Source organism: Moschus berezovskii, chromosome 24 (assembly GCF_049115385.1).
Source record: "Moschus berezovskii isolate FMDL1 chromosome 24, NW_MosBer_1.0, whole genome shotgun sequence".
Classification (NCBI taxonomy): Eukaryota; Metazoa; Chordata; class Mammalia; order Artiodactyla; family Moschidae; genus Moschus; species Moschus berezovskii.
In genome coordinates, this window is record NC_142483.1 from 3361060 (window position 1) to 3379361 (window position 18302).

The following is an 18302-nucleotide window of genomic DNA, read 5'->3' on the forward strand; positions in this document are numbered from 1 at the left end:
GTGGAGAAGGGGTCTCCTGTTTCAGCCCAGAGTGCCCTTGCTCCCCTGGTCCCTGGGAACACGAGATGCTTGCGCTCAGTGACGCTCTAGGACACGCCCAGCACGGGCTTTCTGGGCCCAAGACACGTCTGATGGGGTCCCCTCTCCCCAGATGAGCGATGTGCTGCTGTACACGTACCCCCAGAAGGACGGGAAGTACCGGCTGAAAAGCACGTTGGCGGTGGCCAGCATGAAGGTAAGACCCCAGGGGTGGGGGCCCTAGGGGGGGCGGGGGCCCTGGGGACAAGGAGACACAGCCCCGCCTGTGGAACTCACAGCGTGTGGAGGAGGAGGACCCCGGCTTGTGAGTTGCCCCAGGATTCTGTCGTGGGAGCTCAGGGAGGGTGGGGTGAGGGAGGGCTGCCTGGAGTGGATAATATTTGGATAAATGCGGAAGAGAGACAAGGAAGGGGGTCCTAGGGGGAGGAGAATGCGGAGAGAGGAAGCAAGCAGGCGTTTGTTTGTCGATCGTGGTAAAATATATGTCATGTACATTTACCGTTGGAACCACGTTTTGAGCGTACAGTTCGACGGCATCGAGTACATTCACGTTGTTACACTACCGTGGCACCAGCCATCCCCAGCACTCTCTTCATCCTTCCAGTCTGAAACTCTTTAATTCTCCCTCTCTCCTCCCCCAGGCATTGGTAACTACCATTCTGCTCTTTGTCCCTATGAACTCAGCAGCTCTAGGGACCTCGTATAAGTGGACTCGTTCGTAGGCAATGCTTGTCCTTCGGTGACTGGCTTCCTTCACTTAGCGTAACAGCCTCAGGGTTCATCCATGTGGTAGCAAGTGTCAGAATCTCCTTCCTTTTTGGATAAAGCGTCTGCCTGCAATGCAGGAGACCTGGGTTCGATCCCTGGGTTGGGAAGATCCTCTGGAGAAGGAAATGGCAACCACTCCAGTACTCTTGCCTGGAGAATCCCATGGACAGAGGAGCCTGGCGGGCTACAGTCCATGGGGTCACAAAGAGTGGACATGACTGAGCGGCTTCACTTTCTTTAGTGCTCCATCGTGGGTGTAACCTAGACCACACTTTGTGTACCCGTCGTCCATCCGTGGACGCTAGAGTGGCCCCCACCTTTTGGCTGCTGTGAGTAACGCACGCGAGCGTGCAAATGCCTGTTCAAGCGGCAGCTATTTCTTGAGAGAGGCTGGCTCAGCTAGACAGGCTCATGGGTGAGCTTGGAGAGACAGGAGGGTGACTGGGTCAGCTGTCAGCTCACACAGTGTAACCGGGGTCCCAGATACGGGGCTGGTTGGAGCTGATGGGGATTTTCGATGAGCCGGGAGTTTTAGGAAGGTAATTCCCGCCCATCATGGGGACGGGGTCAGAGAGGGGGGCACTAAAGTAGGGGAATGGGGTGCGTGTGGGCTTGGGAGGGCGGAGGGCTGGAAGGGAGGAAGAGCTGAAGGGGGCCTGCAGGGGACTATCTCCCTCCTGAGGCTCCCAACCTGGAGAAGGGTGACCTCGCTAACCTGGGAGGTGTCTTCCCCTTTTGGACCAAAGCATCCGTCCGCTCAGGAGTCTGACAGAGGCCATGTGGGAGGGTGCCCACTGGGCAGGTGCTTGTCCAGCACAGTGGGCTCCGAGAAGGATGCCTTCCTGGGGGTCAGCGGGTGGCCCCAGAGTCAGAGTCAGCAGCTGGGCTCCCACTGTGCATACGCGCACACAGAGACACAAACACACACGCACACACACAGACACACACACACCCCACCTTCCAGGAAGGAAAGGTTTGCCCTTCTCAGTGAGGAAGCTCAGGCTCAGAGTTGGGTGCTGGCAGGACCCCTGCCGTGCCCATCCTGAGGGGCCGCTCCCGGTTTCCAGGTCAGCCGCCCTGTGATGGAGAAAGTGCCCTATGCCCTGAAGATCGAGACTCCTGAATCCTGCCTGACTCTGTCTGCCAGGTACGAGGAGAGGAAGGACTGGGAGAGGGCAGGAATTTGCAGGTGGGAATGTTTGGAATTGCAGACGCTGAATATGTTGTCATTTTTATTTTGGTGTCCTTTTTGGGTAAATGACTTTTGTTCCTTTATTTCTTGTCCCTTTTTGGACAGTCATGTGGCGAATCTGATAAAACCATGGCTTCTCTCCCCAGAAAACATGTGCATACACACAAAATTTTGCATGGACTCTCAGGGGTTTCCAGAGCCCATTGCTTAAATATAACAATATCTCCTCATTGTAAAACCCTATGGATTATTGGGTCTTTGCAGCAGTAAGAAAGGTTAAAGCCAGTGAAAAGTGCATGGTGCACCTTAGCTCATAAAATAGTCTGTGTTTAGGCTGCTAGGTCTGAAGAGTTAGAGAAACATCAGGGGTGAGCATTCATTACTTTATTTTCCCTTTTACTTTTTTGGGGGTGAGGCCTTTCTATCAGAGATGGCTGTTTTTTCCCAGGCCCTCAGGCTCTGCCCCGGGGTCCCCGTTTTGTTGGTTTCTGGCAAAGAAACAGTCCCCCCGACCTCCTTCCCAGGACAAGACCAGCTGGAGCTGGGACAGGGGCTCGGGGCTCAGAAATCAGGAAGGGGAATCCCGCCAAGAGCTGCTCTAGGCACGGTGGCGGGGTTGGAGCGACACCTAGTGGGCTCCGTGAGAATTTCCACCCGGCGGCTGCTTGGGGGCATCACCTCTCAGGAGACCCTGCCAGGCCCAGAGGGGAAGGTGGGATGTCTGCTTTCCGAATGAGTGAGTGACTGGGAGGGCGTGTGGGAAACTGAGGAGGAGGACAGAGCACCTGCCCACTGCCCCCAACGGCACCTGGCGCTCTGCCCACGGTCAGCGCACCCCTCCAAGAGTGCGGGACCCCGTTCTTCTGGAGTCCTCCACTCCCAACGTGTCATCTGGTCCCTGCAGCCGCCCTGGGAGTTAGAGGAGGAGTGTTTGATGTTCCCATGTTTACAGGCCAGGCCCAGAGACACCTCACAATCGAGGCCGCCCGCTTGGAAGCAGACATGCCACCGTGCAAGTCTGGCGGGTGGCCGGGTTGGGGTTTCAGGTGTGAGAGAGTGCTGGGGTGGGGGCACAGCGGGGGCCACGGGGACGTGGTCCACCCTGAGAGGGTGCACAACCCTCGCTCAATCCGACTCATGCCCACAGCTCCTGTGCGGAGAGGGACGAGTGGCACAGCTGCGTGAGCCGAGCCCTCCCCGAGGATTACAAGGCCCAGGCGCTGGCTGCCTTCCAGCACAGCATGGAGGTGAGCGGGCCTCCCCAGGCCCCCGCGAGGTCGAGCATCTCCTTCCATCAGCACCACCAGGTCCTCCCCGCGGCCCGGCTCAGGGCAGTCCCCGTGCAGCCCAGAGCCTGGCACCTCCGCTCTGTTTCTGAGGTCGGCGCCCTGGAGGGTGCGGGGTGGGGGGGTGTAGAGCGCCCCTCCCATACACACACACACACACCCCTACAGGAAGGGGAGCGCCGGCCCAGCTGGCCTCCTGACCCCGCTGCCTGCGTGACTCCATTGCTCCAGATACGGGAGAGGCTGGGGGTCAGCCTGGGGGAGAGGCCCCCGACCCTCGTGCCGGTCACGCACGTCATGATGTGCATGAACTGCGGCTGCGATTTCTCCCTCACCCTGAGGCGCCACCACTGCCACGCCTGCGGCAAGGTGAGTCGCGGAGATGTGTGCGCGGGGCTGGGGACCAGGGCGGCGTCCAGCAGCTGCTGCGGGTCGGGCTCAGGGTGAAATTAATTTCATTCACGCCCATGAAATTAATTCACCTTTTACTGATGCCCTCCCACCAGGGATCCAAACCCCAGACCCGTTCCAGTCCACCACCCTGCCCCCCAATGGAAATTGTAGCTGATGGGGTTGTTGTCCTGGGAGGAAGAGTATCCCATCTTGGTTAAGGGTGCAGGCTCATCAGAAAACAGAAAGCGTACGGCTCGGTGATAATAGTCAGCAAAACTGTGTTGTAGAGATATCCCTAGTGGTCCTCTGGCTAAGAGCCCATGCTCCCATGCAGGGGACAGGATTCAGTCTCTGGTCAGGGAACTAGATCCCCCAACTAAGACCCGGTGCAGCTAAATAAAAGCTAAATTAATTAATTTTAAAAAGCTATATTGTATATGTGAAAGCTGCCAAGAGAACAGATCTTTAAATTTCTTAGCACAAGAAAAATAATTTGTAAACTATGTGTGGTGATGGATGCTAGCTAGACATTGAGATTTCACCATATAGTCTCCCTTGATATCCACGGGAGACTGGTTCTAGGATCCTAGGATCCCTATGGATACCAAAATCCAGAGACACTTACGTCCATCATATAAAACAGTGTAGCATTTGCATGTAACCTACACACATGCTGTAGCATACTTCAGATCATCTCTAGAGCGCTTGTAAAAAGTGAAAGTTGCTCAGTTGTGTTTGACTCTTTTGCGATCCCATGGACTATATATAGTCTGCCAGGCTCGTCTGTCCATGAGATTCTCCAGGCAAGGAATACTGGAATGGGTAGCCTTTCCCTTCTCCAGGGGATCTTCCCAACCCAGGGATTGAACCCAGGTCTCCCACATTGCACGGTGATTCTTTTCCAGCTGAGCTACCAATGCTGTGTAAATAGTTATAAATACAGTGTAAATTCCATGTGAATAGTTGCCAGCACGTTTTGCTTTTGAAACTTTGTGGAATTTTTTGAAATCTTTCCGATCCACCATTGGTTGAATCTGTGGATGTGGAACTCGCAGACATGGAAAGCCAAACTATATTACATACATTGAATCACTGCAATGTATACCTGGAACTATTAATAATATAATGTTATATATCACTTGTATTGGGCTTCCCCGATGGCTCAATGGATAAAGAATCCGCCTGCATACAGGAGACACAGGAGACGCGGGTTCAATCTCTGGGTCAGGAGGATCCCCTGGAGGAGGAAATGGCAACCCACTCCAGTATTCTTGCCTGAAAAATCCCATGGAGAGAGGAGCCAGGGGGTTGCAAAGAGTCGGACATGACTGAGAGACTTTAACTTTTCACACAGAACTTTCGTTTTATTAGGTATTATAAGCAATTATAGGTATTATAATATTAGGTATATAATATATAATATTAGATATTATAATATTATATTAGGTATTATAAGGTATTCGATATTATATTAGGTATCATATGCTACAAATATGATATTATAAGCTACAGTCCATGGGGTTGCAGAGACTTGGACATGACTGGGCATGTCCAAGCATAAGACAGGAAATCACTTCTATAATTTTGGTATATCTTATTTTATAATTTTCTATAATTTTTAAAAAAGAAAGATAAGGACCTGCAGAGAAGCATAGCGACTCTGCTTAGAGCACGAGGCCCTCGAGGCGGTGGGGGCGGGTCGGCAGGGGGTCGGACGTGGTCCTCTGCTTGGGCTGGGAGGGTGAGAGCCTGTGGCCTGCGGGCCCCCGTCCCCCTCAGATCGTCTGCCGAAACTGCTCTCGGAACAAGTACCCTCTGAAGTACCTCAGGGACCGCATGGCCAAAGTGTGTGACGGCTGCTACGGGGAGCTGAGGAAGAGCGGCGGGGACGCCCCAGGCCTGAGGAGAGGTACCGCGGACCACCCTCTGCTTCTGCCCCACACGGCTTCTCCCGGCCGCTTTCTTAGGGGGCCTCCGGACAAAACGCTGCCCTCCAGGAGGAGACAGGGTTTAAAGCCTGCTCTGGGGCACCTTTTCCCCCACAGTTGGTTCTGTAGAAAATCCAGAGGTGCCCCCAGAGGAAGGGTTCCAGAACAGCTGAGTCTGGGGCATGTGTCTGGGACACATGTCTGGGTCCATGTGTCTGGGTCCATGTGTCTGAGACACGTGTCTGGGTCATGTGTCTGGATCCATGTGTCTGGGTCATGTGTCTGGGACATGGCACGCTGGTTCTGTGCATCTCTGTGACAAGACCAGTAGGCAGGCACTCACATCGCTCTGCACAGTGGCCCTGTTTTCAGGCCTGGGTCCCCTGGGGCCCTCTTGGAATGAGAATGTCGAGATGGAGACCAGAGGCATTGTGGTCAGGGAAGGGGCTGAGGGTCCTCAGATAGCAGAGCTCAAGGTGGCTGAGAGGGCCTGTGAGTGCCTGTGCTCAGGATTGGCTAGAGGGCGAGCAAGATGGATCTTGGGCCTGAAACCAGAGACTCCCCTCGGTCCCCCCCACCCTAGGGCTGCCCGGGGCCGTGGAGAGGACCACCCGGCCTCAGCAGACACGGGGAAGAGGGCATAGCCAGCACCAGGAAAGCCTGCCCCCACTCCAGCCCTGGGTTAGCAGGGGGGCCGCCCCTTCTCTCGGGTCACACGGAACCCCCACCCCTCCCCACCTCTCGTGGCTGGGTGCCGTCTCGGGAGGGCCGGGAGCTCAGGTCTTGGAGGCGCCTGTGTCGCCTGCCGTGGGCGCGGAAGCTCACCGCCCTCCCCGCGGCTTGTCTCGCTGCAGAGCGGCCCCTGAGCATGAGCTTCCCTCTCTCCTCCGCCCGCTTCTCGAGCAGCGCCTTCTCGTCCGTCTTCCACAGCATCAACCCCTCGGCCTTCAGGAAGCAGAGGAAAGTCCCGTCGGCCCTGACCGAGGTGAGGCGGGTATAGGGCTGCCTGCCTGGGGGCCACGGGGATTTAGAAGGTTCTGGGTCCTCAGACCCCCTTGCCCCAGCCGGACCAGGCTCTTGCAGATACGTTAGAGAACATCCCTCACGGGAGGCATTCTGGCTCGTGCTCACAAAGGCCCCCCTGAAGCACAGGCCGTCTCCTGGGTATGACCGAGAAGACCCCTGCCAGTGGCAGAGAACAGGAGCCCAAGTGGCTGTCAGAGGTGCAGGGAGACACATTCCCCCCCCCTCCCCAGCCTAGAGCCATCCTAGGTGCATACAGCGCTGCAGCACTTGGGTCTAAAGCTGCTTGGCCTGGCTCAGCCCTCCCGAGTCTGGTCCCCTCAAACTGCATCCCAGGTTCAGGCAGTAAGCCTCCTCAAGGCCATAGGACTCTTTCCAGGAAACCTCAGAATTAGCCCAACTCAATTCCTTTCTGCAGACAGAACCAGATTATTGACTGTATTCTAATCATAGCCACAAACAAATGTGTGCCCGTGAATATACAAGCTGTCAGAAGAGTGAGCAGCTGTTACCAAGTATTTTTAAATATTCATTATTGAATAGCAGGTGGCAAGGGTTCAAAAAGTGTTAGGGATGAAAATTTTAAGTGAGCATGGTTCTATCCATTAGCTTAATTCCTTTTGCATCTTGAAAATCTTGGAAGTTAACACTTATGTGATAACAACTTTTTTTTCAAAAACACAGAAGAATGTGTGATGAGAATTGAGTTTCTCTCTCCCTCCCCAGACTCCTTCAGTCCCACCCCTCAAAGTTAACTGCCGTCAGATTTCTTATGGATCCTTCCAGAAATGTTTATGCATATACATCATAGACGATCACAGATCCTTTTTTAACTCAAAAGATGATACGCTGAATCTTCCATACATTTCTTTCACTTAATTTATCTTTGATATCGTAATTTCACATTAGCTTGTCTGCATAAACCTCACACTTCTTACACTGTATGGCTGTCTCGTCATTTATTAACTAGTCCCCTCCCACAAATTGAGAAAAGACCACCCTCTCAGTCCCACATTCCTGCCAACATGAGCTGAACTCACGGAACCTGAGTGTACCATGGGTACAGAGTTTGAGAACCACTGTTCTCACTTTTCGGACATCAGGCCACCATGATCCAGGTGCCATGTGGACCTGCCCCAAGCCATGTTGGCAGGTTTTGCCCAAAGCAGCAACCTTTTTATTACTCATCAAGGGCTACACCATGGGCTCCTCAGCAGCCCCAGGAGAAATGTGCCCCTGTCTCCCGCCGCCCTCTCCCCCACCCGGCAGTGAGACCTGCTGCCCAGGGGAAGGTCTGCTGGAGTGCTGTCCCGGGAGCATCTGATGGGGGGCAGATTTCAGACTGTGGGAGCTGCTCTGACAGGTCAGGTGTGGGGAGAGGAAGTGTGTCTGAGTTAGGTGGGTCCTGGGGACCCACGAGGGGTAGGTTCCTTGCCCGGTATTTCTAAAAACACCTGGCTGGTTGTAGCTTCCTCTCCCTACACTGGAGTTCCCTGACCTTGAGAACATTTGCCGAGAGCTCTGAGTTCTCACCCTCTCTTCAGCTAAGTTGGGATTTCATCTTTGTTAGAAACCCCCCCCCAAAATTCCTCTGGGCCTCAGTTCCCCTACCTATGGACTGAGAAAGTCAGATGAAATTATTTTGTAACCCGGCCTTCTTGCTCTGTATTAAGGTGAATGTTTATGGAGCACTTGACTGTGGCTCGGGCACTGTACCTGACGGGTACCTGTCTGACATCATTTGATTCCAGTTTTAACTAGTCAGGACACTGAGACGTACAGGAAGTAAGTGGTCTCACATCACCCCTCTTGTGGCTGCTAGAGTCTGTGTTGGAACCCGAGATGGATCTTACTCCAGGCCTGTGATCTTAGCCCCCGTGAGAGGCTTGTTCAAAAGACCATACCATTGATACAACTAAAAGAAAGTGAAGTCACTCAGTCGTGTCCGACTCTGCAACCCTGTGGACTGTAGCCCGCCAGGCTCCTCTGTCCATGGGATTCTCCAGACAAGAGTACTGGAGTGGGTGGCCATTCCCTTCTCCAGGGGATCTTCCCAACCCAGAGATTGAACCTGGGTCTCCCGAATTGCAGGCAGACGCTTTACCCTCTGAGACACCAGGGAAGCCCCGATGCTACTAAGAGGAGTTAACAAACTCATTAGGCAGGAGATCATACAACCTTTTAGGGAAACAATTTAAAAAGAAAGGATCCCCTCTTAAATGTGAGAAAAAAGTAAGCTGAAAAGCGTCAGAGTCAGTTTTATGAGGAAGAAACTTTGAGCCAGATAGATGCTGCAGTTCTGTGATTTGGGGTCAGCAGGGCTGAGAGCAGGGAACCCGGAATCGGACTCGGCGCCAGAGGGCAGCACTCCGGCAGGCAGTTTTCCATTCCCGCGTCTCGGGTCCCTTCAGTCAGCCCTGTCTCTCTCACGGTCCTGTATGCGGCCTTTGAGGGGCCGGGTGCACCCCGAGTCCCCCCAGGCGCGCCCCGCCGGCCGCGCGGCGGTGCCACCCTGGCGCCGTGGGAACCGCGTGCGCCCCCCGGCGCCCTGACCGCCCCGCTTCCTTCCCGCCAGGTGGCCGCCTCCGGAGAGGGCTCCGCCATCAGCGGCTACCTCAGCCGCTGCAAGAAGGGCAAGCGGCACTGGAAGAAGCTCTGGTTCGTCGTCAAGGGCAAAGTGCTGTACACCTACGCGGCCCGCGAGGTAGCCGTCCCCGCCTTAACGCGCGCCGCGCAGGGCCGCTCCGGGGCGCCCCGCGGAGCCCCGGCCCCGGCGGTGCAGCAGGCACGGCCGGTGCCCGAGGCCTCGGCGCGCCCCCGGGGCGGGCGGGGGGCAGGCAGCAGCCTGGGACGGAGCCCAGGAGCCTGAGGAAGCTGCCGTCCCCTGTGTCCGAGCATCGGTCAGGGAACCGTACTGCCTCGTGCGGGGCAGCCCTTCTGCCAAAGAAGCCCGACGTGCATGAGTGTCTCAGCTTAGACTTCCATCTGCTGAAATGCAGCGGGGAGACGGCCTCGCTCCAGCCTGCTTCTGCAGTGCAGAGGCGTGAGCGTGGCTGCGCGGCTCGGGGCGCTCTGTCCCAGCCCGGGCTGAACCTGTGGGATAAGGTGAAGGGTTTCCCAGGTCCAGACCCCACCATCTATGTATGGTATGATGGTTTCCGCAGGCGAAATCCGCTTTGAAAAACGGGCCTTACGTGCATTCTCCCCACCTGCAGAGGGTGGGTGCTTCACCCACGAGGATGACCACATCGTCACAGGGCTGGCCCTTCTCCTCTGACCACGGATGCTGGCGACCGGGCAGAAGGCACGTCCCCCTTGGGGGCATAAAGCTCCCCTCACGAGGGACCTGCAGCTGTGGCGGCTGCAGTCAGCCGCGTGGTCCAGGATCCCAGACACACAGAGGGGACCCCCTGTGGGCCTGAGTGACACGGGTGCTGTGTGAACCACGCCCTACCCGGGGAGGGGGTGGCCTCTGAGACCTGGGTTCTGAGAGAACTGAGGGGACCGTTTGTGAGACTTCTTCACAGCAGCACTTTTGAGGGGATGCACAAGGGTGTGTGGTGGGTCCCCAAGGTGTGGAGAGTGCCCAGCTGTCCCGAGGGCAGGCCCTTCCTCCACAGGGCATCTCGTGGAAGACACACTTGGGGAACAAAAGCTATTGACAGTTAACCAACCATCAGAGTGTGGATCCTCTCTGAGAGCGGAAAAGCCAGAGGCTCTATGTCCTGAGCAACGGTTGTCATGGAAGTGACAGCGTGGACTGGTTTTCAAAGATGGATTTCAGGATGCTTCCAAAGCCACTTCTTCAGAGAGAGGAACTTGTACAATTGCCCAATAAGCCTAAACCAGTGACAGGGCCAAGCTTTCAAATTCCATCAGAAGAAGGAAATTTGGTAAAGTGGGTGGGCAGTGCTACTGCCATGCACCCCTATCATGTAACCTGAGGTAATCCAAAGCTGATGTAACTTGCTACTCAGTATCAGCCCTGGGAGAGAGTGCTTGTCAGAAATATATAGGAGTCTTCTACATTTTTTTCCAATATTTTATTATGTAGTTAATTTATTTATTATTATTATTAATTACTACAAAAAATTTCAAGCATAAAGAAACATTGAAGGAATTTTGATTATATAGCTAACATTTTACTGTATTTAATCAAGTATCTATTAGTCTCTCATCCATTTTGCTTTTTGATGCTTTTCAAGTATAATTCCCCCTGAAAAGTGAAAGCCGCTCAGTGAAAGTGAAAATCACTCAGTTCTGTCCGACTGTTCTCGACCCAGGCCAGAATACTGGAGTGGGTAGCTGTTCCCTTCTCCTTCCCAACCCAGAGATCGAACCCAGGTCTCCCACATTGCAGGTAGATTCTTTACCAGCTGAGCCACCAGGGAAGCCCAAGAATACTGGAGTGGGTAGCCTATCCCTTCTCCAGGGGATCTTCCCAACCCAGGAATCAAACCGAGGTCTCCTGCATTGCAGGCGGATTCTTTACCAACTGAGCTAATTCTCCCTAAAAGTTCAATATTTGTGTATCTTTTTTTTTCTTTTGAAGTACAACTTATATATGATGAAGTACACCAATCTTGATACTATTTGTTAAGTTTACTAATGCATACCCTGTAAATCCTCACCTCACCCCCATCCCCAGAGGCAACACACTGTGTTTTATTTTTTTCCTACCATATATTAGTTATATCTTTTAGATCTTCAGATAAATGGAATTATGGATGATTTTTTCCACTCAGCACAATGTTTTTAAGAGTCATCCATATGGTTGCATACAGTTGGTCATGCCCTTTTATGGCTGAGTAGTATTCCATTTTGTGAATATACCTCTTTGTTTATCCATGCACCAGTTGAAGGACATTTGTTTCCAACTTGAGATGATTATGACTAAAGCCAGTTTAAACTTTTGCATACAGGTTTTTGTGTGAAAGTAAGTTTTCATTTTACCTTGGGTGAATACCTAGGAATGGAATTTCTGGATCACAGAACGATATACATATGGTCTTTAAGAATTTACCTGGTAGTTTTCCAAAACGGTGTGGCATTTTACAGTCTCTGCAACAATGTAGGTAAATCTGGGAGTTCTGTTTGCTCCATGCTTGTTAGCACTTGGAATTGCCAGTCTTTAATTTCAGCCATTCTGGTGAAAGGGTAGTAGTATCTTAGTGTGGTTTTAATTCTTTATAGTAAGCCTTGTGTAAGTCCTCTAGCTTTGTTCTTTTCAAAGGTTATTTTGGGTCTTTTGTGTTTCCATATAAATGTGTCAATTTCAATAAAAATGTATGTTAAGTTTATGACAGGGATTATTGAATCTATATATCAATCTGGAGAGAACTGACATCATAGCTGTATTGAATCTTCCAGTCTGTGAATAATTCATTTATTTAGTTCTTTAAATTCTGCATTTAATGTTTTGTACTTTTTAGTATAGAGATTCTTATACTTTTCTCATTTCTGTTACCTTTATTCCTAAGTATTTTATTTTGGGATGCAGCTTTGAATGGAGTTTATTTTCTAGTTGTTCACTGATGGTTCAGAAATATTTTTAAAAAACAACAATTAATTATCCTGTGACATGCTAAATTCATTATTAGTTCTAGCAGTTGTTTTGTAATCAAACGTGTCCTTTTTAAGCACAGGTAGTTTTGCTTCTTCTTTTCTGATCTTGTTGTCTTTTATTTCTTTTTCTTGCCTTAATGCAATGGCTAGGATCTCCAGTGCAGTGTTGAATTTAATTGGTAACGGGCAGTGTCCTCTTGCTTTGTCTCAGTCTTAGGGGAAAAGCGTTAAGTATTTCGCTATTGAGTATGATGTTATTGGTGGGTATTTTATAGATACCCTTTGTCATATTAAGGAAGTTCCCTTCTGTTTCTTTATTGGCTGCACTGCGTCTTTGTTGGTGCACGAGGGCTTTCTCTATTTGCAGTGGGCAGGGGCTACTGTTCTTTGTGGTGAGCTGGACTCCATGGTTTCTCTTGTAGCAGAGCCCAGGCTCCAGGCATGCAGGCTCAGGAGTTGTATCACATGGGCGTAGCTGCTCTGTGACATGTGGAATCTTCCTGGAGCAGGGATCAAAGCCATGTGCCCTGCATTGGCAGATGGATTCTTATCCACTGTAGCACTGGGAAGACCCAGGAAGTTCCCGTCTATTCCCTAGTTTGCTAAGAGCTTTTATCATGAGTGGATGTTGAATTCTGTCAAATGTTTTTTTCTGATCCAGCAGTCTTAGAAAATTGATTGCCTTTTATACCCAAATTTAACTCCCCCTTCTCTCCCAAAGTCATTCTAATGTGCTTAACCACTTATCTCTGTTCATGTATGATCTTATTAAGTTGTATTCTTCATAAAAGTGAACTTGTACATAAATATGGGTGTGTTTATTATAAAAAGTTCTTTATCTACATACAAGAAGCTCTTTCCTTTTCCACCGAGCTCCTTGATTTTAAGATCTGTGTGTGTTCTGTGAGTGCATCTCACCAAATTGTTATCAGCTTTGCAGCACGGACGCCCTGAGTGCTCCGCATTGAAGCACTGTGAAAGAGACCATGGGGAATACAGTAACAGGGTATTAACCGTGGAAAATCTGAGTCGCTGACACACCGAATCAGTGGAAGGAATGCACAGTTTTAGGTGTTTGTGAGTTCCTACGCTGGCCCTGCCCCTTCCACGCTGAGTGATCTTGGGGCGTTATTTACCTTCCCTGAGCCTCAGTTTCTCCTTAGCGTGGGGGTGACACCTTCCATGACCGTCATGAAGATTGAACAAGATAATGTGGAAGTCCCAGGACTCTGTAAACACTGTCGCAGTGTTAAGTCTCTTTTCCTCCTCGTGACTGGTGCTGGCAGGAAGTGGGGGTGAAGAGCGTGGGTGCTCAGCTGCTGATGGGCGTCTTGCCGTGTTTAACGTCCGTTTCCCCTCTGCCTCTCTGCAGGACACAGTGGCCTTGGAGAGTATGCCCCTGCTTGGCTTCACCGTCATGCCAGGCAAGGAGGAGGGCAGCAGCGAAGCAGGACCTACTTTTCATCTTTACCACAAGAAAACCCTATTTTATAGCTTCAAAGCCGAGGATAGCAATTTGGCTCAGAGGTACCAAAATAACTAGTCCTGCATTTCCCCGTCTCCTCTCTCAGAAAGGAACCAGCTATCTATCACCCTGGGCTTTGGCTTCTGTTCTTCTCCAGCCCTCCTGTCCTGTCAGGTTCCCTTGGGCCACAGCAGAAGAGCAGATCAAAGTTCCCAGGCAGACCTCAGACAGACTGTGGGTGGGGTTCCGGACCGGGCAATGAAGCGCAGGCGGCAGTCAAGGGAGTCCCAAGCTTTTTGGTTTCCCAGCGCATACTCAAGTTATGTTTATCCTGTAGTCTGTTAACTGTGCAGTTGCGTTCTGTCTACAAAAGTGCACATTCCTTAACTGGAAAATACTTTATTGCTAAAAGTACTAACCATCATCTGGGCCTTTTAAGAAGTCATAATCTTTTTATGGTAGTAACATCAAAGACCACTGGTCACAGGTCACCACAACAAATCGACTAACAATGGAGAAGTCTGAAATATGGTGAGAATTGCCAAAAGGTGATGCAGAGACACACAGTGAGCAAATACTGTTGGGAAAACGGTGCTACTTTCTAGACTTGCTGGACACAGGGTTTCCACAAACCTTCAGATTTAGTGTCTCTGAGCACAGGAAAACAAAGCAAGATAAAGTGGCGTCTGCCTGTATTACGACTCATCCATACAGGCGTGCATTGATTCAGCAACTGTGTGCTGCACTCCGGGCCTTCTGCTAACTGCTAGGGAAGCAAAGAACAGGACTGGTCGCTCGCCTTGGACTGACGACAGGTTGTCTCATCGCTCTTGGGTTCCGTGACCAGAGGTCCAGGCAGAGCCTAGTTCTCGTCTCTTCTGTGTTGCAGGTGGGTCGAGGCCATGGAAGATGCAAGCGTGTTATAGCAGTCACCTAGCGTGCGGACTCAGAGCATACTTTTAGGGTGACGTGTGGACCCTTCCAGAAGCCAGTCCGAGCCTGTACCCGTCCGGACACACATCTGGATTCAGCGCGGGGCCTGGCCTTCTTGGCTGTCGCCCCCTCTCTCACACCTTCACAAGTGGACCCCTTAAGGGATATTTATGGACCTTTTCTGCCCTCGTGTTTTCTGCCCTCCCTACTCCAGCGTAGACTATTTCCCTTTCCAGTAGCGTGTTAAAATTTAGTAATATGAGGACGTGGAGACCAGTAGAGAAGTACGTTGTAGAACTGCAGGCTTCTTAGTAGAAACAAGCTTTTACAGTTTTTTTTTACTCCTGGTAAACATGATCGCCTTTCATGTCGTTGATGTCGGTGGCTCAGGTGAAATGAAAAACAACCAGTAAATAACAGCTGCTCTCATCAAAAAGCACTTTATTGTTTTACTGAGCAGCAACCTCCGGTTTGATTTTTTTTTTTCCCCCAAGGGACTTCCGTAAGTCAGTGGTAGATGGAGTCCTGTGGACTAATTTGCCACCAGCACTGGCTGTGGTGTACCATCAGGTAACACCGGAAGGGTCCCCCGGCCTCGGAGGGTGCAGGGCCGGGCGGCCCTGGAGCAGAAGCGGAGGACTGTCTCCTCCAAGCGACCACTCACCCTGCAGACCAACGCGGCTTCCGGAAGGAGGAAACTGCCTCCTCCCTACAGCGGCCCTGACACCTCACCGGTGCTGGAAACTCGGCTGCTGGCAGACCCGGCCCCCACCCTGGAGGCCTCTGCAGACCCTCCCGAGAGACAGGGTCTGCTTTAATTTATTGCGTGCCTTCCTGAGTTTACCCCGCACAGGCCGACAGCGATATGCTTGTGAGAACTGTCCTTGTTTTCGACATCGTGGTCCTTCTGCTGTATTCCTGAAGCCTTGAAGGAGAGGAGAGGAGAGAAGACAAGACGCAATGGGAAGGTGAATTCGTGGTGTTGGCCACTGGCTCTGGACACAGTTGAGGGAGCCTAGAATTGTGGCTTGAAGATGCTCTGTGGGCGCCTGGGGCTTGATCCCTTCCCGCTGATGACTGCTGTTCACAATGCTGGACATGTTTTTACATAAAGCAGAGTGGCGGGGGGCCTCCTTGTTACTCTCATCGAAATAAAAAGCAATCATATCATTTTCTGATGTCTCGTCCCCACCTTCCTGTTGCCCTGTTCCCTAAAAAAAAAAAAAAAAAAGGCAGTTGCTAACCAATGTTTTATAAAAAGCACCATCTCTAGGAATTAGCTTACATTAAATATTTTCAGGGGGATTTTTTTTTCTAGTTTGCAATTCTTTAAAAATGTTTGGTTAAACATTTTGAGGACCTCAACTAAGTGATAAGAGAGGTCTTCTTGTTAATTTTTGAGGACTTAACTCCCATGGAATCCTTTTCATCATCAGGCATATTGAGATGGGCCTTCTAGACTCTTTGAGCCTTTAAAAAGCATAGCAAGGGACTTCCCTGGTGGTCCAGTGGCTAAGGCTCCATGCTTTCAATCCAGGGGCCTGGGTTCGATCCCAGGTCAGGGAGCCAAATCCCATATGTTGCAACTAAGAGTTTGAATGCCATACCTGCAGGCTGCAATGAAGCTCTAAGGTCCTGCCTGTACAGCTAAGACCTACTGCAGTCAAATAAATAAATTAAAAAATTTTAATTAATAATTTTAATTTAATTTATATTTAATTAATAGGTACATTTTTTAAAGTGCAGCAGGACTTCAGAGAGGAAGTGGGCACATCCCCAACCTGCCTGTGCTTCGGCCCCGTTGTCAGTTTCTGAGCTCCAGGTAGCATGATGTGTCCAGAAGTCCCTTGAAGGTTTCTTCCCCCGAGTAACATCCTATTTCTGATACTCTGTAAAGGAGCTGTGACAGGGCTTTTTATTCTCTGTGAATAGTTGCCCCTGACCGAAACCCGGGTTGCAGATAGAACACATTGGATGGCTCTTGTCAAAGGAGGGAGCCGCAGAGGTCTTCCACAGCTCCTGTGTGGCGGGGCCACGACCTGCCTGGTTGCCTGGGTGCCTTGCTTTCTCCTGTGCTCCCCCTGGTTCTGGGTGGACTCATTTCATCTGATTTCTACTGGCCCACTTTGCTCGTTGTCCCTCGCCCACCCCTTTGTCCGTCCAACTTGCCTTACCTGTTCGTGTCACTGTCTGTCCACTGGGTGAGCCCGGAGTAACTCAGGGGAAGCCGCCCACCTGGCTGATGGTGCATCTTCTCCGGGCTGGGAGGCTGGAGGAGCAGCCGCCCACAGCCCCCAATTTACTGCTTCTCCGCCTGCCCGCCGGGGGTGCCGGGCAGCCCCTCTGCATGTCCCCAGCAGAGTGCATTTCTAGGGAGGATGCTGTGCTATGGCTCAGGAACCAGTGGCCCGGAGCGCCAGGGCCTTCATCTGTCACCCGGAGACCCTTCCGGCCCCTGAGAGCGTTCAGCGCACACCGGCTGTTTGTCAAAGCAGACCGCAGGCCCCAGCCCTGGAAAGCAGGTAGCACTCACTTTAACTGCGGTGGTTTCACAGCTTTCCTGAGACTGGGTGCGTCTCTCCAGCCTGGACGGGGCCTCATCAGCAGGAAGAAGTGTGATTGTGGTCATCGACACAGCACACACGGGCACACGGGGGCGTCCAGAGACGGTGATGGAGGTCCTGGGTCCCCTTAATGAAACTTCTGGGTGTCAGGAATCCGCTCTGAGTTGTTCTTCTCAGGCTGACAGACTCCCCTGGATGCGGCCTGGGCTGGGGAGGTGTGGGGGCTGACGTCCAGGGGTTGTTGGGGCGTGCACCGTGTGCCGGGGCTGAGGTCTGCAAGTCAGAGTCCTTTGTCCATCTAGTCCAGCCTCTCGTTTGACTGATAGTGGAAATGACGTTGCTGAACACTGAGGCTGTAAATCGGGACGAGGCCACCTGGGCGGGGAGGGTTCAGAGCAGATGGAGCCCAGCTTTCTCTCTGCCTTGGGACAAAGTCAACAACATTCTGGAAGATTGTCCCATTCATGGCTTCAGCCTGGGGTATGCGGCCTCTGTGAGCAGGGAGGCTCCTGTGCTTCCACGTGTTAACTGTCAGTTGAGGGGACAATTGTGACAACACTAAGATGTCTGTTTTTCAATAGCAAGGAAAAGGAAACCAACCTCATGCTGCGTTAGACAGCTAGGAGATCAGCTCATCCAGAGGAGTTGGGAAAGCCAGGTGGGTTCAGGGCTGGACAGTGTCTCCCAAGCTCCAGACTCCTTGGGTTTCTCTGACCTACTGTCCATTGTCAGCTTCATTTCAAGGCTGGTTCCCAAGAGGCTGACTGCTAACCGCCCCCAGTAGTGGGGACTGTAGCTTTTTCTTAGAAGCACTGAGCGGGCCCTGCACACGGCTGCCGGACCACTCTTAGTGAGCTGGTCACTGTGAAGGGCACCAAGGTGACCCGCATAGACCAGTCAGTTGGGGGAAAAGGAGCAGGGCGGGACAACTGCTGGGGACTCACCCACAGTGGCCACTCTCTGGAACCACATCTTTTGAAAAGACGACTGTGGTTCGGATTAGTGGAGTACAAGGGCTGTGCCTTGCTGTGAATTTGGGGTATGTTTTGTGAGAGAGTAACTTACATAAGTGTTATTGGGGCATCTGTTACATATATTGCCGACTATTAGTTTAAGTGACTTTGGGGAAGATGGTTTGATGTTACT

At 51.7% G+C, this 18302-nt stretch overlaps 1 protein-coding gene across 6 annotated transcripts in view; it reads left to right on the forward strand.

Annotated features, from left to right (window-relative positions):
* FGD5 (FYVE, RhoGEF and PH domain containing 5) overlaps positions 1-15764 on the forward strand; it is a 122214-nt gene extending 106450 nt beyond the window's left edge. For 3 of the 6 annotated variants that reach the window (XM_055413496.2, XM_055413495.2, XM_055413500.2), the window contains exons 13-21: positions 152-235; positions 1875-1954; positions 3147-3246; positions 3454-3654; positions 5458-5587; positions 6461-6591; positions 9205-9333; positions 13567-13721; positions 14549-15764. In XM_055413496.2, the coding sequence (XP_055269471.2) occupies positions 152-235; positions 1875-1954; positions 3147-3246; positions 3454-3654; positions 5458-5587; positions 6461-6591; positions 9205-9333; positions 13567-13721; positions 14549-14585 (1047 nt within the window). In that variant the 3' untranslated portion in view covers positions 14586-15764. Of the gene's footprint in view, positions 1-151; positions 236-1874; positions 1955-3146; positions 3247-3453; positions 3655-5457; positions 5588-6460; positions 6592-9204; positions 9335-13566; positions 13722-14548 lie in introns of those variants that run through there. The other 3 variants (XM_055413497.2, XM_055413498.2, XM_055413499.2) reach the window with 3 other exon arrangements.
* Positions 15765-18302: the final 2538 nt, after the last annotated feature.